Source organism: Mustelus asterias, chromosome 4, assembly GCF_964213995.1.
Source record: "Mustelus asterias chromosome 4, sMusAst1.hap1.1, whole genome shotgun sequence".
NCBI lineage: Eukaryota > Metazoa > Chordata > Chondrichthyes > Carcharhiniformes > Triakidae > Mustelus > Mustelus asterias.
In genome coordinates this window covers 34,472,353-34,494,874 of record NC_135804.1, presented here as the reverse complement: position 1 = coordinate 34,494,874, position 22,522 = coordinate 34,472,353, and the positions used below count along the sequence as shown (strand labels likewise).

At 41.0% G+C, this 22,522-nt stretch overlaps 1 protein-coding gene across 1 annotated transcript; it reads right to left on the bottom strand.

The window, feature by feature from the left end:
• Nucleotides 1-7,098: 7,098 nt before the first annotated feature.
• Nucleotides 7,099-13,858, bottom strand: uqcrfs1 (ubiquinol-cytochrome c reductase, Rieske iron-sulfur polypeptide 1). Its single transcript, XM_078210807.1, has 2 exons — nt 13,548-13,858; nt 7,099-7,879 (listed from the first exon to the last, which is right to left on the bottom strand). The coding sequence occupies exons 1-2, from the start codon at nt 13,756-13,758 to the stop codon at nt 7,269-7,271; spliced, it is 822 nt and encodes a 273-aa protein (XP_078066933.1). The 5' UTR covers nt 13,759-13,858; the 3' UTR covers nt 7,099-7,268.
• Between the last annotated feature and the right edge of the window lie 8,664 nt (nt 13,859-22,522).

The window sequence follows — 22,522 nt, the reverse complement described above, 5'->3', positions numbered from 1 at the left end:
TGAGATGAGATGCAATGCTTAGCACAAGATATTTCCCGTTGGCTACATTTTCCCTAGTGAGGTAAAGGAACCTGAATAATTGCAGAGCAGAAGACTGTCCACAACGTGAGAGTTCCATTAAAAGGCAATGAAGTTAACTGCTGAAGGAAGTGAAGCAATGTTATACAGATCCCAGCAGGATAAACTCTTGGTAGGATTTATGTCACATCAATTTGGTGCAATAAATGTAGCTTTATTTTGCATTTGGCTTTGGAGGTTTTTTATTGTGGTCTTCACTGAATGAAGGTGGAAAGTGTCCCATTCGCTACTGTCAAGAACAGGTCCTTTATCTGCCAAACTCAATTTTGTCCAACAAAGAATAAAAATGTTAAATCCATCAGTGTCTTGCATGAAACATGTTGAATGCTTTTGGCTACTTGAAACAGGAGCATCTTCTTCAGTGAGGCATTTGCTAATTTAGATTAATTTTATAATTCAAACATAATCCAGCAAGTGTAAACCATTTATTGATTCCATATGCTTTGGGAAGATGATTACAAGAATACAATTAGTAAAGGGCAAAATATTACACCAACTAATGACAGGAAATAAAATTAATTTCAAACTGTGTATAAGCAGTAAAATAAGATGACACAGGACTGTAACTGTATGAAACACAGCTAATTCCAGAATGATTGAAATGCATTTTACAAGTTATTACTGATGCTGTCTACCCCAGAGTTTATATATTTAGTATCAACATCACGAATACTACTGATGGTCCCCAAACATCATGACCAACACAATAAATGTATTATCAATGTACATATCCAATGGGAAACTTGGAAAGCACCATCAATCCACACTTTGGCTGGTTAATAGTTAGTTTCTAGGTTTAAAATGAACATAGTGGTTGAATCTGATTACTCCCGGTTGAACACAGTAAGAGTTTTAACAACACCAGGTTAAAGTCCAACAGGTTTATTTGGTAGCAAATACCATTAGCTTTCGGAGCGCTGCTCCTTCGTCAGATGGAGTGGAAACTCCCGGTTGCACAGAGATCAGTACTGCTGCTTCACAGTGCCAGAGAGCTGGGTTTGATTCCCGGATCGGGTCACTGTCTGTGCGGAGTCTGCACGTTCTCCCTGTGTCTGTGTGGGTTTCCCCTCAGTCTGAAAGACAAGCTGGTTAGGTGTATTGGCTATGCTAAATTCTCCCTCAGTGTATCCGAACAGGCGCCAAAGTGTGGATACTAGGGGATTTTCACAGTAACTTAATTGCAGTGTTAATGTAAGCCTACTTGTGACACTAATAAATGAACTTAAAACTTTTCATTTGCTGAGACAATACTTTTACAATTCAGTACAATTGAGTTTTAAATCTAGCTTAGATTGATAGAATTAAAGTCTCCTATGCTCACTACGAGAGCCTTTATGAAATCACCTAACCATAGTTCTTAATGACTATGGGTCCACTGTTCAAAGCTTAGTGATTCACAGAAATTAGCAACTTCATTCAGCTGCCATGGTTTAAAAAATACAAACCAATTGGTACACTGAAGGTATTCTTGAAATTAATTACACTACCATCAGGGAGAGCAAAGTAGTTTGCCTCTCTAATTTGAGGACAAATGCTATGGCTGGTCACCTAAAATGAAAATTCATCATAAGACCATAAAACCCAAGAGCAGAAGTAGGCCATTCAGCCTATCGAGTCTGCTTCAAGATTCAATGAGATTATGACTGACCTGATATGTTAATTCCTCAACACCATTTTCCCGCCTTATACCAATAAGCCTTGATTTCCTTACTGATTAAAATTCTGTCTGTTTCAACCTTGAACATATTTAGCGACCTCTGCGGGAAAGAATTCCACAGATTCACTATCCTCAGAAGAAATTCTTCCCAATCTCTGTCTTAAATGGGCAATCCTTTACACATATATTATGCCCTCTGGTCCTATACTCTCCCATAAGGGGAAACAAGCTCTCAGCTGTTATGTCCCCCCAAGAAACTTACGGGTCTCAATAAGGTCACTCATTCTTATAAATGCAATGAGTACAGCTCAACCTACTCAACCCCTCCGTATAAGAAAGCTCCTCCATACCTGGAATCAGCCTAGTGAACACACTCTGGACTCCAACAGCAGTATATCTTCCCTTGGATAAGGGAACCAAAACTGTTCATAGTATTCCATGTGTGGTCCAACTAGTCCTTTATAGTTTTAACAAGACGTCCCTTTTTATATTCCGTACCCTTTGAAATAAAGGCCAACATTCCATTTGCCTTCCCTATTACTTGCTGAACTTGCATGCTAGCTTTTTACGATTTGTGCATGAGAACCCACAAATCCACCTGTCCCCTGCAGCTTTTTCCACTTAAATAATATTCAGCTCCTCTATTCTTCCTATCAAAGTGCATAACTTCATGTTTTCCTACCTTGTAGGGCAGCACGGTGGTAAAGCGGCTAGCAATGCTGCCTCACAGCACCAAGCACCCAGGTTCAATTCTGGCCTTGGGTGCGAGAAGTTTACACGTTCTCCCAATGTCTACATGGGTTTCCTCAGGGTGCTCTGGTTTCCTCCCATTGTCCAAAGATGTGCAGGTTAGATGGATCAGCCATGGTAAATATGCAGGTTTACAGGGATAGGGTGGAGCGTGTCCCTCGGTAAGATGCTCTTTCGGAGAGTCGCTGTAGACTCAATAGGCCAAATGCCCTCCTTCTGCGCTGTAGGGATTCAGAGGTGATATATTTTATCTGCTGAGTTTTTGCCCACTCACTTAGCCAGTCCCTCTGTGACTCTTAGTGTCATCCTAACCATTTGCCTTCCGACCTATTTTTGTGTCATTGACAAACTTGGCAAGAGTACTTTCATTTCCCTCCACCAAGTCATTTATATTATAAATAATTGTGGCCCCAGCACTGGTCCCTGTGCACTCCTTGTGTTTCAGGTTGTCACCCTAAAAATGCCCCTCTTATCCCAACAGTGTCTTCCATTAGTTAGCCAATCCTCCACCCATGCTAATATATTAAACCCAAAACCACAGGCTTTTATTAAATAGCCTATTATACAATACCCAATCAAATTTTTGGAAATCCAAGTATATTACATCTACTGGTTCACCTTTAGCTGTCTTGCTCATTAGCATGATTTTCCCTTCATGAAGCCATACTGATTCCGCTTGATTATCTTATGTATTTCTAAATTCTCTGCTCTTACATCCTTTATAATAGACTCTAACATTTTCCCAATGATCGATGTTAAGCTAGCTGGCCTATGGTTTTCTGCTTTTTGTCTTTCCTTTTGATAAGGGTGTTACATTAGTAGTTTTCCAACCCTCTGAGACTTTTCCAGAATATAAGGCTTCTTGACAGATTACTGCCAGTGCATCCACTATCTCTGTAGCTCTCACATTCTCTGGCACTATTTACTGTCGAGGGAATCTAAGCATTTGAATGTTTTGAAGCTTTTTTTTTTAAGCACTGCAGCTTTGAAACTGGTGACTTTATCTCCAGACCCCTAAGCAATTAGGAATAGGAGAATCATTTAATTTTAAGCTCCATCATATTTAAACACCCCAACACCCCAGATCCCTCCATGAATTGGTAGCACAAGAATCCTGTGCTCCTCTCAATTCTTGCGACCCTCCATTTTCCCACCGTCATAGTTCTCGAGTTGAAAATCCGCAGGATAATGTAAAATCAAAAAATGGGTATTTAAAGATATTGATGAAATGAAAATGTACCAAATGAAATATGAAGTTGAAATGAAAATATACACAGAACAAATTCAGAGATTTTGCCAAAGGTAAAAAACTGGAGGCGAAAATGTGCTGATGACACAGCACAACTTGCCGAATCAGAAGGCCCGACAAAATATCATAGATCAAATAAAATCTGGGTTAGAATATGAACACCAGAAAGACAAAACCGATAGTATTTAAAAGGAATACATTATAAAAAACTAGAGTGAAGATTGATGTGGAAGGCGTCACACTGGAACAAGTAGATAAGTTTGTCTATTTAGGACAAATGATATAAGATGATAGATGTGATGCAGGAGTTGGAAGGATAGGGATAAGCAGGAGTAATTTTGTGCAGAAGATGGATGTGTTAACAAGAACATCCAAGCTTGTAACAAGGAAAAAAAACTCAGAAGTTGCCACATCCTATCCACTTTTTGCATGTCTCCGAAACCTGAATAAATAAGGACCTGTGGAAGGAAACGGGCCATTGAAGAGGCTAAGGCGCACGTTAAAAATTCTATATGCAGACCATAAAGGCAAATAAAGAGGCACTGCAAAACAAAAACTAAGAGGTGACATTCAGAAAAGAAAATGTCATTTTCCTCGGCCATTTGCTCAGAGTTGAAAAACTACAAAGATCTCTTCTGGAGGACAAAGAGGGCAGCAGAAAGAGGTGTCAACCTAATCTAGAATGGGTGCAGAGCTATGGTGGATGAGAGAGGATAGCACAAGATAGGTCTGCTGGTATCAGTGTCATTTGGAATATGATTTTAAATCGCAGCAGGGAAGATAGAATCATGAGAAAACAAAAGGGAATGTCATCTTCAAAGGTATTATGAAACCCCAAACAAATCAGATACAATTTCGTTTTTAACTGGCATCTAAACTGATCTGCACCGCAGGCATGTTTTACAATCACTAGCTAAACCACTAGATGGAGCTCTTAGAGTTAAGAGGGGAGGAAATCATGATCCTGCTGCAATACATGCTTTTGCATGTTGCTTATACAAGTTCTTGAATAATGACTGCGGATTAGTACATCCAATTGTTAGTTGTATATATAAAACTGTCAGACTTCTTTAGAATTGACGTACATGTTATGTAATAATCGTACAATATCTTTTCAACACTGGTCCTAGCACATTGGAGACGGCCAAATTGTCATTCTGCATGCAAATCTGAAGTGAGCTAATTAACTGTGCTAACACTAACTGTGTTCTTGAACATCAATGTATGCATTTCTGGTACTCTTGTTGCACAGTAAGAAGTCTCACAACACCAGGTTAAAGTCCAACAGGTTTATTTGGTAGCAAATACCATAAGCTTTCGGAGCACAGCACCTTCGTCAGATGGGGTGGATATCTGTTCTCCAACAGTGCACAGACACAGAAATCAAGTTACAGAATACTAATTAGAATGCAAATCTCTACAGCCAGCCAGGTCTTAAAGGTACAGATAATGTGGGTGGAGGGAGCATTTAACACAGGTTAAAGAGATGTGTATTGTCTCCAGACAGAACAGCTAGTGAGATTCTACAAGCCCACTCCTGCAAGCTGTGGGGGTTACTGATAATGTGACATAAATCCAACATCCCGGTTTAGGCCGTCCTCACGTGTGCGGAACTTGGCTATCAGTTTCTGCTCAGAAACTGATAGCCAAGTTCCGCACACATGAGGACGGCCTAAACCGGGATGTTGGATTTATGTCACATTATCAGTAACCCCCACAGCTTGCAGGAGTGGGCTTGTAGAATCTCACTAGCTGTTCTGTCTGGAGACAATACACATCTCTTTAACCTGTGTTAAATGCTCCCTCCACCCACATTATCTGTACCTTTAAGACCTGGCTGGCTGTAGAGATTTGCATTCTAATTAGTATTCTGTAACTTGATTTCTGTGTCTGTGCACTGTTGGAGAACAGATATCCACCCCATCTGACGAAGGAGCTGTGCTCCGAAAGCTTATGGTATTTGCTACCAAATAAACCTGTTGGGCTTTAACCTGGTGTTGTGAGACTTCTTACTGTGCTTACCCCAGTCCAACGCCGGCATCTCCACATCATGACTCTTGTTGCAAGCAGGAAACTTCCCTGAAAAACTCTCATTCTAGTGGTAAAGGCCAATTTAAAATCATATTCCAAATGACACTGGTAGAGGCGGGTAAAATTACAACATTTAAAATACATTTGGACAGATACATGGATGGGAAATGTTTAGAGGGATATGGACCAAACGCAGGCAAATGGGACTAGTTCAGTTTAGGAAACCTGGTCGAGTAGGGCAAAAGGGCCTGTTTTTGTGCTGTGTATCCCTATGACACCATCATCACAAAACACACAGCATCAGCGCACACATCCTAACTTAATTTTCCAATTAAGTCCCTCAAAAAAAATCCAATTCTGGTTAGACTCAATTACAGTTCCAGCCATATTTCAGCGATGGAATACACCAAGTATACAGGTGTGAACTGAATTAAAAAGTAGTCATGAATGAAATCCACAAAGTGAAGGATCATCCAATTTTAATGAAGTAAAAGTAAAATCTTCTGGACACTGGTCACATTTTTGAAACAGTGCAACTAACTTATAAATTCAGGCATTTATATTTTTCCAAGGAAAATGCTGTATGAAATTTACCAACACAAGATTAGTTATTTCTTGATGCCAGGCTATTCAAATATAATGCAAACCAGTTGCTTCAAGCCCAGTTTCATGGGGGACTTTAGAAGCTTTGATTTGGGTTGGCAGGGGTGGGTACAACAAATGCATTTTTATTAAGAAAAAAAAGTTTTTTAAAAAACAACAGATATAGAGTTTTTCAATTAAGTCCAACGATGAAGTTACCAAGAACTCTCGGTCAATTACAGGTGGATGCACATAGGGTTGTTGACAATTAGGAACCAGCAAGCTTCTTATAAAACACTTAAAAAGCCAAGCTGATTAATTTGCTTGGCTTTTGAAAATAGGTTGCATGAATTGTTGCAATTCGTTACAGGGGACATTTTGTACTCGGCAGAATCCTAATCTACTTTTTTGTACCCAGAAACAAATTACAGATATATCATCTTTCAGCAGGATTCAACCTGGTTTAGAAAAATAAGCTGGTTCTGTAAATTTACCATGCGTGGAACAACACAAATTCGGCAGCAAGAAATACTTAAACCGTATTGGTGGGAAGACAATTTCGTTTGTACTTCAACATGGCTATAACTTTGATGAAAGGTTTTATGAAACCTTTCTGAAATGATTTTATGAATCCGAGTTAAGTGACTCTCACAGTTGCAAGTTTATAATTTTCTGATCCTGATCTCCACTATTACCATGGAAAATAGGAATCACAAGACATATTCCTCAAACAAATTGACCACAATTGCTGCAAGAGGCAAAATGGATATTTATTGATGTTGAGCTTGATTTACACCATTCTCCCCGAGCACTCAAAATAGGAAGGATTACCTTAACAAGCTGCTGCTAAGAATGTTCAGTTCAACAGAGCAGATAACACATCAGTAAAACTGGAAGGTATTCAGCTGAAAGTTTATAACATTAACCTACAACTACAAGATCCTCATTAATGAACTCGTATGGTGGCACTTCCAGGTTCAGTGGAGCTGGGCCTTTCCTGATTCGCCCTGATGAATCATAGTGAGATCCATGGCAAGGGCAGTAGTAGCCACCATACTCACCAGCATTGGATATTGGCACACAGCCCAGGTGAGTGCAGACACCAATAACAATCATCCATTGTGGATCTTTCACTCTGTCAGAATCTAATTCTGGGTCTCGCAACACAGCCAAGTCCACTGCCTGTTCGATCTCAATTTCCTTGGCTGAACGGTGGCGGATGAAAAGAGGCTTGCCTCGCCATTTGAAGGTCATGTTCTTGCCCTCTGGGATTTCGTTCAACTTGACTTCAATCTTAGACAACGCTAATACGTCAGCAGAGGCACTCATGCTTGAGACAAACTGACTGACAAGATTCTTTGCAGCATAGGCTCCTATAACAGCTGTGGTTCCAGTTACTAAGTAGGAGAACGCTCTCCTGACATCATTGCTGTCTTGTGAGGATTTCCTGGGGTCTTGAACATCTTGTCGTCTATAGTCAGAAAAATCCGGAACTTTAATATCGCTGTGTGCATATCGAACTCGAGATGCAACTGTGCAAAAGAAAAAGTTAAACCATGAATTATTGTTGCACCAGACGCTCGAAGTGATATTTTTAAAAAATGATCTCTTTGCTAAAGCTTAAATCATCTCATTATCATTTCAGGGTTTTATTCTCCTCTAGCATCCAGTAGGCAATATAAAATCTCACTAATCCTTTGCTTAGCATTCTCATACCTACTAAATGTAATCTTTTATCATGACCACTGGCATCTCCTGCTCAACAAGGAAGTGTTGATTTAAAGAGTAGTTTTTCTTCTCTTTCACTTCCTCAAACAAGCATAAAATGTGGCATTTAATTTGCAACGTGCATAATTTTTCCAACTTTTGAATGTTAATTTTACTGGACTTTCAACACTAATGATTGAGTTTACATTAGAAATAAGATGTTATGATTGCATTAATATTTTGGGAATACATTAAGTACACCCACTGGCATTAATGCAGGGTAAATAAATTTGTCTGAAGCAGTCACAAATTTGCAGCTTGATCTATTTTTCCATTGCTCAGTATCTATGAGTGCCAAACAAGCCGCCCAATCACTCTTGTCCAATTTCTGTGAGTGCACAAGGCAAATTCATAACTCATGGTTTCAATATTATGCTGTCTTGACCCTCAACTCCGAGCAGTCCAACCCACCAAGCTCAGCTAACTCTTCTTTGCTTATATTTCTTACTGGTTGTCGTGTTTGAACTAAGTTTGGAGGTTTGGAAAAAGCTGTTTAGTACTGTTGCCTCAAATGTGTTTGCATCTATACTCTGAGATACATTGAAATTAATGGAATCATTGACCAAACGCTACAGGTAGCCCAAGAGGATCCATAGTACATACATAAGCAGCCCACAGTATAGAAGCTTGTACGTTCCTGACTATACAGTGTTACTTGCCTGCTCTCATCTACTCTGCTGCAATTTAAATACATTTAATTGCATGCTCTGGGGAACATGTGTACCACCTTTCCAGCAGTACCACATCCAAATCATTATGTCAGTTAAGATGAGCTACAGCTTTGAAAACTAATACTAAATCAACCTTTCAATCACGTCATCTACTGCTTCTCCCAACTCCAGTATCTGCTTTGTGGGAAGGCCTTGGTACATTTCACTAGACTAAAAGCACTCGCTAAGTGAAGTTGTGTTAGCAGCTTAGTTAATTATACCCATTAATCTCACTTGCTGTTGCATCTTATTGGACGTTATCTGCTACATTTTACCCATTGATATTTTTGGCATTATCATCTCACGATTTGAAATGAAACTCCCATATCTTCCCTATTACAAAGCTGCCTGGAAGAAGTTCATCTTTTCTCCTATTCCTTTTTGCAGAATGATAATATAAATTATGAGCCTTATCTTGTTTCTGAATTTCTCACTGAGAGCCAAATTGCACACAGCAGACACCCAACAACAGTGACATATTTATGACCAGATCATTTGTTTTGGTGATGTCAAATGAGGAATAATTTTGGCCAGGACACAAGGGATAACTCCCCTTCTCTTCAAAATAGTGATATATTTTACTAGCCAAGCTGGGCAATGGGTTTCAGTTTACTGCCTCATCTGAAAGACAACACCTCCAACAATGCAGGACACCTCAATACTACATTGGAGTGCCAGCCATGGAGTGTGACTTATTTATTGATCAATACAATGTTCTTAAAACTGAAATCAATTGCAAACCATACATGCTTTATCAAAGATAAAATCAGGGTCAGATTTAATTTTGACGGCCAACTAAATTCTAGGAAGAAATAAAAATATTTTAACAGACAGTTATGAGTGAGTACACAAGTAAAATTCTGAAATATTGAAATAGGAGTAGGCCAATCTACTCGCTCTGCCATCAACCGCATTCACCTTCCATGGTTGCACATCTCATTAGGTATCCTTGGTTGGCAAATATCTATCAATCTCAAGACTTAAAATGATTAACTGAGCTGACACTTACTACTTTTTAGAAATCATAGAAACCCTACAGTACAGAAAGAGGCCATTCGGCCCATCGAGTCTGCACCGACCACAATCCCACCCAGGCCCTACCCCCATATCCCTACATATTTTACCCACTAATCACTCTAACCTACACATCTCAGGACACTAAGGGGCAATTTAATCATGGCCAATCAACCTAACCCGCACATCTTTGGAATGTGGGAGGAAACCGGAGCACCCGGAGGAAACCCACGCAGACACGAGGAGAACTTGCAAACTCCGCACAGACAGTGACCTAAGCCGGGAATCGAACCCAGGTCCCTGGAGCTGTGAAGCAGCAGTGCTAACCACTGTGCTACCGTGCCGCCCTACTTTGTTGGAAAGTGTTCCACATTTTCACCACCCTTCGTGTGAATAAATGTTTCCTCACTTCTCTTCTGAATGGCATGATTCGGATTTTAACGTCATGTCCCTTTGTCTTAGATTTCCCCCCACCAGCGGAAGTCATTTCTCACCATCTGTCCCATCAACTCCATTCAAAACTTCAAATGACTCATTAACCTTCAATATTCTAAGAAATATAAGTCTAATTTATCTAAGTTTTCCTCATAATCTAATCCTGGAGTTCTGGTAATATTCTGGTCTGCACTCCTTTTAAGGTCAGTGTATTCTTTCTAAAGTACAGTGCCCAGAACCGCACGCTATACTCCAAGTGATCTATCCAGGACTTTATATCGCTGTAACAAATGTCCTCCCCTTAATGCAACTTATGGGGGGGGGGAAGCTCTTTAGTTCACACATGTTGGCCTTCTGGTTTTAAAGGCTTATTATTTTTATGCTGCATCTATTCAGTCCAATGACGTATGGGTTAGGTTGATTGGCCATATTAGATTGACTCTAGTGTCAGGGGGATTAGCAGGGTAAATATGTGGGGTTACAGGGCCTGATAGGGATTGTGGTCAGTGCAGACTCGATGGGCCAAATGGCCTCTTTCTGCACTGTAGGGTTTCTAGGATTCTCCTTTAGTGGGAAGTACATGGAGCCCAAAATCATTTTGCTCCTCCACGGCTAACTTTTCACTAATTAATAATCAAACTACCTTTTCTGGTTGAAAATAGATGACTTCACATGTGTTAAAACCCACCTGTCACATTTTGCTTGCCCAACTAATGTGAAGATTGACATGGGGAGTGTGGGGTAGGGGAGGGAGGTTAGTTTAGTGAGGAACAAGACAAATGATCAGGTTCAACAATAAATTCAGAATGCTAAGTGCCATTTCAATAACTCATAGATCTTCCCAGTTCCCAAATAAACTTGGATGTTAGACTCAGTGTATCTACGGCAATTTCCTTGCAAAAACGTTTAATTCTTCAAATTGTGAAGCTTTCGTGCTTAACATTCCTGCCTAATAGCATTTATTTGTAGGCATCTTCAATATACGAGTGGGGTGGTGGTGGCGGGCAGCAAGTAAGCAAACATTTAGCAAATCATCAAAGCAATAATTTGCTGGTGAAAAGGGTGATATGCCAATGTAAACGTAGGAAAAAGAATTGCATTTATATAGCGCTTTTAACTACCATCATATGTCTCAAAGAGCTTTACAGCTAATTAATTATCTTTGAAGGGTAATTAGTCATAATATAAACATTCAAGAGCCAAATTGCACACAGCAGACTTCCAACACAGTGATACATATGCTAATGACCAGATAATCTGTTTTGGTAATATTGTTTGAGGGATAATGTTGGCCAGGACACTAAGAATAACTCCTCTGCTCTTCTGCAAAATAGTGGCATATTTTACATCTCGCCAAGCTGAGCAACGGGACCTCGGTTTAATGTCTCAACTGAAAGACAACACCTCTAATGGTGCAGGACACCTCAATATTGCACTGGAGTGTCAGCCCAGATTGTTGTGCTCAAGCTTTGGAATGGGACTTAAACCTAGAACCGGGGGCAAGTGTACTACCAGCATAGCCGACACTCGTAAATAAAATGTCTAGAAAAACAAAACACCGGCATCTCCACATCATAGAAAAACTCAATTTGCATAATTCAGGTCCCTGGAATATTTTAATAGTCAGGAATTTTTTTTACAAATTACATTCTTGGTGATTTATGTTTAGTGTTTTTTAATGTGTTTGAAAGTCTGTTAAGTGAGTTCCATATGACTGCACTTTAAGGCAACCCTATCTGTTGCATTTTGTACAAACTAATAACGAGAGCCATCTCCTTCAACATGTTAGCCAAAAAAGATAGAATTTAATGAGAATGCAACAAGATACTTGGGGAATGGAGAATTTACAAAATGCAATTTTGAGACAACATTTATCTCGGCTATATTTTAAGACTTAATCAATAAAATGCCAAATTGTTACACTGCTGGGTCCAACTACCACACAAACTGATAGGCGGCAGTGGAAGTCCACTTCTATACAAAACTATACCAGTCAAATTACTTAAGGAGATGATACTACTGAGACCGAGTAGCTTCCCTATTTGTAATGCCTCTCTAAACTTCTCCCTCCAAATAGGCTTGTATATGATATCACCAATGATTGAAATGGCCATTCATTGCATTTACATTGGGCTTTTGCACTAGAACTTGCAATGATATTAAAAAAACAAAACAGCAGAGTGCCCTGCAGAGAGGATTAGGAATCTGCATTAGCAGGGCAAACCATTGGGTATGTGCTTAATCGATCAGATCTAAGAATTCTTACCAGGCACACAGTCTGAACCAGGAAGCAATAATTAGAATAGTTAACTCAATGTCAAATCAGGCAAAGAAAATAAAACAGATAGAACAAAAGAGGGTGGATTTAAGAGATTAAATCTAAAACAATTAAAATCAGAAGGAATGATCCTCCACACTTTTTAAAGTTAATTTTCTGTGCCAAAGAGATCATTCACACACAGGCTAGATTACCAGAGAAAGGTAGGCAGCCAGATTAATCATTCCCAAACATCCCATTCATCCTGAATCTGTGAACGTGGATTGTGCCGGCCTCAGAAGGCGGCCCACAGACTTGACCATTCCGCAGACTGCCAACATTCAGAATTGCTAAGCTAAAGTACGGCCAAAATTAAAGAACAATGGAATAGGGGCTAAACCTAGGAAGATTTGATTATTTTTCCATCAAGGCTCCAGAACTGGTGCATCATTAAAGTGACCTACAACTACAATTCTGATGGAATGCACCAACCTGAAACATGAACTCTGTTTCTCTCTCCACTGGTGCTGCCGGACCTGAATATTTCCAACATTTTACTTCAGATTTCCTGCATCCATAGCATTTAGGCTTATTGGCCCTGACAAAGGGAGCATCTAGACTCGAAATGTTGGCTCTATTCTCTCTCCACAGATGCTGTCAGATCTGCTGAGGTTTTAAAGCATTCAGGTTCCAGCATCTACATGATTTGGCCTTTGGCCTAAAACTATATTGGGCCCACCATTTGAAAGAGTTGAAGGTGCAGTGGTATAGGATACAATTGTCAACGGTGCTCTATCAGCTTGGCCAAATGATTTCCCTCTAGTTCTGTGTTAAAGATAGTCTTTATCTGACTGACTGACCAGCTTACAGCAACTTCCCCAGTGCACAAGGTCACTGAGACTCCAGCCGGAGAGGAGACTGAGTAAGAGAGGCCTCCCTTCCTCTCCTCTACTGGCCTCCCTCCCTGTTCACACCCCAGGCCCGAGCCCGGCTCCCTCCCACCCCCGCTCCACTCACCGTTGAGGCCGGCGGTGACAGCGGGCCCACTCTGGGCCGCTTGGCCTTGCATCGACTCCCGGCACAGGAAGGACCGCTTGAGGTCCACCACCACCGCATCGGCCTTGGTCACCACGCCGGGCACCAGCGGTTTGAGTTGCGGCGCCACGGTGTAGGTGGTCGCGGACAGGTAGGGGGCGAAGGGCCCGGCGCGAAAGATGAGCGACAACATCGCAGAACCGGGAAAGCAGCTGCTGACGACCTTAACCCAGAGGACAGGGAGGAGGACACTGCGCAGGCGCCGGGTCGGCCGCCACTGCGCAAGCGCTGCTGCCGGGTCGGCCGCCACTGCGCAAGCGCTGCTGCCGAGTCGGCCGCCACTGCGCAAGCGCTGCTGCCGAGTCGGCCGCCACTGCGCAAGCGCCGCAGCCGGGTCGGCCATCACTCACTGCGCAAGCGCTGCCGCTGTCAGCTGGCTCTGCCGTCAAGCGGCACTGCGCAAGCGCACAGGGAAACTCCCATGATTGCTACACCTGGATTGTTACCTGGTGCAGGGCGTTCACACAAAAGCAAAATACTGGAGCATTGAAATAAATACAAAAAATATTTAAAATGTATGTTGTGTTTTTGTACACATACTTGAGAGATTATGGTAAACACTTGCTTTAGCCATCACCAGCTCGATTTTCAAGTTTGCTGACGACACCACCGTTGTGGGTCGGATCTAAAACAGTGACGAGACAGAGTACAGGAATGAGATAGAGAATCTGGTGAACTGGTGCGCCAACAATAATCTCTCCCTCAATGTCAACAAAACGAAGGAGATGGTCATCGACTTCAGGAAGCATAGAGGAGAACATGCCCCTGTCTATATCAACGGGGCCGAAGTAGAAGTGGTCAAGAGCTTCAAGTTTTTAGGTGTCCAGATCACCAACAACCTGTCCTGGTCCCCCCAATACCAACACTATAGCTAAGAAAGCCCACCAAAGCCACTACTTTCTCAGAAGACTAAGGAAATTTGGTATGTTAGCTACGGCTCTCACCAACTTCTACAGATGCACCATAGAAAGCATTATTTCCGGTTGTATCACAGCTTGGTATCACTCCTGCTCTGCCCAAGGCCGCAAGGAACTACAAAAGGTTGTGAATGTAGCCCAATTCATCAAGCCTCCCATCCATTGAGTCTGTCTACACTTTCCGCTGCCTCAGCAAAGCAACCAGCATAATTAAGGACCCCACGCACTCCGGACATTCTCTCTTCCACCTTCTTCCATTGGGAAAAAGATACAAAAGTCTGGGGTCATGTACCAACCGATTCAAGAACAGCTTCTTTCCTGCTGCCATCAGACTTTTGAATGGACCTACCTCGCACTAAGTGGATCTTTCTCTACACCCTAGCTATGACTGTAACATTACATTCTGCACTCTCTCCTCTATGAATGGTAGCTTTGTCTGTATAGCGCACAAGAAACAATACTTTTCACTGTATACTAATACATGTGAAAATAATAAATTTTTAAAAAACATAATATCCAAAATTACAAATATAGATTACCTACAACTGCCTCTGCTTCCTGACAGTAGTATGAAAAGGGATTTCCCAAATTTAGTACAAATATTAACTCTACCTGTTTATACAGTTTCAATCATTGTGACATGAAAGGTGTTCTCGTACAAGCTTGTGTTCTTTTGATATGAGCAATTTGCACGTGCATGATGTTAGGGTGCCACACAGGTAACCAAGGAACAGATATAGGCAGTGTTTATCAACCACAGGCCATGGACAAGGAGTCTGAGATGGCTGAGGAATCTGAAAATACATGTCTCTTGATTTTCTTTTTGCACATGTTCAATTGGCCAACCCAAGTTGAATGTGTATTTTCAACTTTTTCACATCCGCCAGGATGTAATTGCCTAACTTTATGGCAAGGGGCACGTGCTCATGTCTTCTTAAGTCTACTCATATGGTGTTACATTTAATGGCATTTAGCTGCATGTTGTTTTTCTCACACAATTCATCATTCTTAAAACACTATTGGGTCCTGCTGTCCTCTTCAAAAATTGTTCACGATTCAAGATCATCCTGGAATAGGAAGATAGTTTGTCATGCCCAGAAAATGCTGTAGTCTGTGCTTGTCCACTGGAATAGCCTGTGTCATATGGCTGCAGTCTTGTCCAGATCAGGCTTCACGCCATCAGCCATGAGTAAATGACCCACATATCAAACCTGAATTATCCTGAATTTGCATTTTGCAGGGTTGAGCTTCAATTGGAGATCCTTGATTTTGTCCAGGATATGGTGAAGACACGCATCATGTTCTCGCACAATACGACCCCAAACCAGGATATCATCGATTATGATCTTGCATGGGTTAATTCGCAAAGAGTTGCTCCATGCACCGCTGGGAGACCCCACTGTTGGTGGTGATACGGTACAGCATATGCAGAAAATAGTACCTGCCTACTGGAGACATGAATGTAGTCAGTTTTGAAGATGCCAAATCTAAAGGAATCTGCCAAAATCCAAATTTTGCATCAAGCACGCTGAATATGTTCACTTGTGATATGAATGATATGACCTGCTCCACTGTCTCCATGGAATGATGTGATCTGAGTAACACTTTGTTCAGATGTACTGGGTCAATGCATATTCTGACCGTGCCTTTTTTACTGTGGCTATTAGCACTGAGACCCTCTACTGGTGTAGTTAAGCCCAATGCTGTCATGCATTGCAGCTCATCATCGGCTTTTTGCCTCATGGCTACTAGTACTCTTCCAGAAACACATACTTTCAGTGGAATTGAGCCATTTAATCGCATGTGGCATACAACTGGTAGTTCACTGACGACCCCGCAGTCAAAAACATCGCTGTACATTGTGATCTCTGGGGCTTGAAATTGTGGGGCATGCACATCTGGACAAAGTTGAATGAGCCCTAACATGATGCTCCCTCAGAGTCTAACAGTCTACATTCTGATTCACAATGTGGCAATCAAAGTTTCCTTTTGCACAATGAATGGTAGTTACACTCTCAGTAGTGATTGTCTGTCCCCCATAAGCCATGAGGTCAGGCTGCTGGTCAGGATCTGGCATCACCTCTGGGTCTATCTCTCATAGTTTTTTACGAGAAAGTACACAACACTGATCTTAACTCTAAGCCTGGTGTTACTAGAGAGTACATGTAGGGTAATGGTTGTCTCACCCTTTTCCGTGACAGATTCCACACTTTTGCAATATAATGTCGGTGTTGATGTTGTTGCTGCTGGCTCCATGACCATACTGCTTGAGCTGAATTGTAATTCATTGATCTTACTAACGTGTCTAATCCTTAGAGATTGATTAGCAGATGTGCTGCTGTTAATAGAAAGATGCTGTTGTTGCTTGGACCTGTAGCATTTGGCAAAGTGGTTCCATTTGCTTTACCAATTGCAGCTTTTTCCAAACATAAAACATAGCGCTCTGTTTGGGGTGCTGGCCACTGCAATTGGTGCAGGATACCCCCTGCACTGCAAAATCTTCACTGTCCCGCCCAAACACCACCATTCTCCACCTAAAGATTTTTCTTCATATCTCAGACTATTTGTTGAGCATGCACATTTCCACTACAGACTGTAACATTAAGGGTGGATTTTCCCATCCCACCGTAGCAGGCGGGACAGGACCATGCAAAGGTCCATTGACTTCGGGCGAGATTTTCCAGTCTTGGGGTGAGCAAGGCTGGAAAATCCTACCATAAATCTTTTTGTCACAGTAATTGCTTTCGGACCACATTGCTGTTTATTCCACAAATTAACTGATCCCGAACAAACTCATCTGTAAAATCTTCAAACATGCATTTTGGCACAAAAATTTACAAAGTGACAACATAAGGTTGAGGAGACTTGTGTGTTTTCCAATGTTTTGGAAGGTAAATGATCGAAATGTTGCTACCACTTTGGCACCCGTTAAATTCAACAACATGTACCTGTGTATCTTTCTTGGCTTGTTGTAAAGTGCTGCACTGCAGATTATGAGCTATTTCTGTTTAAACTTCTCACAGTTTTCTGCCACATTTCCATCGAAGATTAATGGATCAATAATTCGAGGTGTTTTCCAATGACTGTACTCATTGAAATTCAGAAGAATGAGGGGAGGTCGTATAGAACATATAAGATTATGAAGGGAACTGATAAGATAGAAGCAGGGAGGTTGTTTCCATAGGCAGATGAAATAGAACTAGGGGGCATGGCCTCAAAATAAGGGGGAGCAGATTTAGGACTGAGTTGAGGAGGAACTTATTCACCCAAAGGGTTGTGAATCTGTGGAATTCCCTGCTCAGTGAAGCAGTTAAGGCTACCTCATTGAATGCTTTTAAGGCAAGGATAGATTAATTTTTGAACAGTAAAGAAATTAAAGGTTATAGTGAGCGGGCGGGTAAGTAGAGCTGAGTCCATGAAAAGATCAGCCATGATCTTATTGAATGGCGGAGCAAGATCTAGGGGCCAGATGGTCTACTCCTGCTCCTAGTTCTTATGTTCTTCTATTTTTTGATTGGTGGAATGAAAAAATATGGCAATGGAGAATGAGGTTCTTAACTGGAAGGCAGGTGGCTTCAAATTATCTCAGGGTCTTCTTTCTCAAAGTCAGATTGGATGGTAAATGAGTGAAACGAACGTTGCGACTACTTTGGGACCTGCTAAATTCAGCAACATGTAGCCCTGTACCTTTCTTGGTTTGTTGTAAAGCGAGGCACTGCAGATTCTGAGCCACTCCTGTTTAAACTTCTCCCAGTTTTCTGACACGTTTTCATCGAAGATTAATGGGTCAATAATTTGAGGTTCTGGCGCCGTGCTGCCAGCCCTAACACCATTTAGTTTTCTGTGGTTTGCAGTAATACTGACTGCAACAAGGATTGTAGTAACCATAAATTTACTGAATGACTCTGCAGCTGTAAGAAAAAATTTGTGCCCGGCCTGAGGTCCCGGGGAAATCTGGCACGCTCCCTTCTCATGACGCTAGATGTGATAACCTAGTCACGTGATATCTACAATGTCCACTTTCAAAACAAAGACCTTGAAAATGTTCTACACTTATAGTCCACCTATTTGTCTCATGTGTACACTTTCTGACACTGTACATTTCCAAATTTCAGGGCTCAGACGTGAACAGGATCTCAATCTGCAGGAATCGTTGAGGAAAAAACTTCAGATGTTCGAAGTTTGAAATAAAAGAAGAAAGTACTTGAAATATATAAAAGCTCAATCAGCGTCTATACAGAAAAAAAGACAGATTAATGTTTCAGGTGCAAGATCCATCAGAACTGGGAAGTGAAAGATAATCAAGGTCCATTGTACACGAGAAAGGGACTTTAAAAAATGAGGGAGAAAGGAAGACAACAGGTAACACAGTCATAGAGAGGAATTTAATGACTGGACTGATTTGCAAACTGCTGAATAGAAAAGCAAAAACCCAAGAGATTCTGCAAAATGTAATGCGTAAGGCAATGAAAATACATACAAATAGCGAAGAAAGTAAAAAAAGAAACATAATTCAAGTGAATAGAATTAAGAAATAGGAGAGGGAATTGCACAATTCTTAGTGTGCATTACAAGTCAAACAATGGAAATTATATACAGGGGAGACCTGCAGAGAGTTCAGAGAAATATGTAGCAACAAGAGGGCAATAATATTGGGAGATTTTGACTGTCTCAAATTAGATTGAAATAAAGTTGGCCGAAGTGGGGAATGCATTTTGGAATGGCTCTGCTCCATAGATCAATACATTTCCAGTCCAACAAGCAAAGAAATATTGCCTGATTTAGTTCTGAGAAATGAAATGGGATAAATGACTGATATGGCTGTAGGCGAACAGTAGAAAAATCTCAATCAGAACAATCTCAATCAATGTATGAATAGGAAAGGATAGCAAAGAGTCAAAGATAACTGTTGGACTGAAAGTAACATGCAATATTCTGCAATCAATGGGATCTGAAACCAAAGTAAACCAATAGTTCTGCAGTGGGAAATCTTCAAACTTGGAACAAAGACAAAAAAAAAAGTTCTGGAGAATATCATAAGGGTCACAAAGAGTGTAGTGAAGAGGTGAAGAGAAACTGTATTGGAATATGAAATAGAAGGCCTGATATGAAAGTACCGATATGAGGGGCAGGAAGGCAAGTACATAGACTGTAAGGCCAAAGACAGAGCTACCAAAACAAATCAGAGAACTAGTATCCAGGAGTCTACATCTCTCCAGGCAGATAATCACTACCATACAATTCCAGTAGTGTCAAAGTTGCTGTGGCCTTGAATTTATTTGCTTCTGTCTCCCAGCAGTGGACATTAGTGATGTCCTTCAAGCGACAACATGTGAGAGAACAAACATCAACTTATATGGAATTAAGACTGGGATATTAGGTTACAATTTTATTTGGGTTAACTCACAATAAGCCATATTTCAATAGGAGTCAAAGCTAGCTTCCAACACAATGGGCCGAATTCTCCGACTTCACCCAGAGCTGGGATTCTCTGGTCCCACTGCAGTGAATGGAGATTTGGCTGAGCACCAGATTCTCCGTTCTCGCTGGCAGCAGTGGAAGGACATGAGCTGCTGAAGAATTCCAGCCAGAAGAGCTATTTCCCTTCACAACAATGTGAATTTGCTGATAAGAAAATACACACATCCAAAGGTAAATATGGTTCTCTCTATTACAGTAAGACATTGACATACAATGCAAGTTCCAATAATTAAAACCACAATCATTTAGAAGTTTAAGGATGTCTGGTTAGCAGGACTGGCTGTGGTATATTGGCCTTTAGTGTCCCAAGATGTATAGGTCAGATGGGTTAACCATGGTAAATGTATGGGGTTACGGGGATAGAGCAGGGGAGAAGGCCTGGGTAAGATACTCTGTCAGAGAGTCGGTGCAGACCTGATGGGCCGAATGGTCTCTTTCTGCACGGTGGAGGTTCAATGATTCTATGAATATTAGGAGTCCAAAGATGTGCAGGTTAGGTTGATTGGCCATGCTAAGAATTGCCCTTAGTGTCCTGAGATGCAAAGGTTAGAGGGATTAGTGGGTAAATATGTAGGGATATGGGGGTAGGGCCTGGGTGGGATTGTGGTCGGTGCAGACTCGATTGGCCGAATGGCCTCTTTCTGTACTGTAGGGTTTCTATGATTTCTTCTATGAGGAGTCAAATCCTATGATCTTGCAGGATGTTATATTTTGACAAAGCAAAATTGACAAATTAAATCAGTTTTCAAAATAAGTCCAGTTTTCAACAACAAATTCAAAACAACATTTTGTAGAAATTGAACCAACAAATTCATTATATTAGATGGCCCTTTTATCAAATATGTGCAAGCAATAATGGGAGTTGTTAATTAGGAAACAAATAAACACCTTCCATGGAACTATTAATTATTCGGCCCCAAAAATTTACTATAAATATTTGAACATAATTCGAATAAGATTAGATTTGTTTTGAACCTAATGAGTTTCACAAACACTTGAGTATTAAGGTAAATTTACTTTAAGATTTGATGGCCATCCTTCTTTCATTTCTTAAGTAGATTCTGTAACAAATAAATTTTGTATTCAGTATTGGAAATTAAAAGTAGCTATCTTTTCTCTTTTGGGATTTATGTCGTTGTGCGATTTTTGCTTTTCATATAACCACGGAATTGCATGTTTACTTATTATAATATGCTTTTGTGTGTTTTAGAGTTTAAATTATCTCACTGAGCCTTCTATATCAATAACTCAAAGAGCACAACTCCTATTTCCTTTTAATGGGGTAATATTTATTGAGGAGTTTCACCTGGACCCTTATAAGTATCTGGCAAAATTAAACTCTAGCTGTTGCTGACAAGAGAGAAAATCAAAATCAACCTTCTTCCTCTCACCAAACTCTTTGTAAGCTCTGACGAAGAGTCACCCAGACTCGAAATGTTGGCTCTATTCTCTCTCCACAGATGATGTCAGACCTGCTGAGATTTTCAGCACTTTCTGTTTTGTTTGGAAGCTGAAGGTGTTTTTGAATTAATTTTCATGGAATCCCTACAATGCAGAAGGAGGCCATTTGGCCCATCAAGCCTGCACTGACAACAATCCCATATAGGCCCCATCCCCGTAACCCCACATATTTACCCTGCTAATCCCTTTAACCTACGCATCCCGGGAAACTAAGGAGCAGTCTAGCATGGTCAATGCATTTAGCTTGCACATCTTTGGACTGTGGGAGGAAACCGGAGCACCCGGAGAAAACCCACACATACATGGGGAGAATGTGCAAACTCCGCACAGACAGTGACCCAAGACGGGAATCAAACCCAGGTCTCTGGAGCTTTGAAGCAGCAGTGCTAACCACTGTGCCACCATGCTGTGATTATTTTTCCAAACCCTCAGTTTGTATGATCCAATTTACTAAAAATCTGCAGCAAACCTATATTATGGTTAACTCATAAGGTTAGTTCATTCACACTTCGTAACCTCCCACCTCACTACACAAATACACACTAAAGGGGCGGGGGCGGCGGGTGGAATAAACAAAAGTTTTACAATTATTGATAGTAACATTAAAAGAACCACAGAACTGAATATTAGTTCATGTTGTTATCAAAGTCCAGAGTTAGAGTTCGGTGAGGAGTTCTTTCATGTAGAAGCTTTAGTTCAGCGAAGTGAAGAGTGGAGTTGTAGAGTTCCCTTTACAGTTGGTGCTGACACCACAGGATACAAAGGGACTGGGTCAGTTCTTCAGATGATGGTAGGAAATCTTCCTGCAAAGACAAGTTTAGATGAGTAGGCTATTGTGCAGCCTGGAGTCCTGCTCCTTGGTATTCACTGGTTGGATGTTAAACAGTGGACTGCCTGTGAGGCCAACGATGTAATGTCAAACTGTCCAAAGACCAGAGGCTCAGGTCATGTGACATGGTCCATTAATGGGTTAATTGAAGCTTATCGATCAGCTTCTGTGCTTCTGACCAAAATGCCACTGTTCCTCCTTAGGAAAGG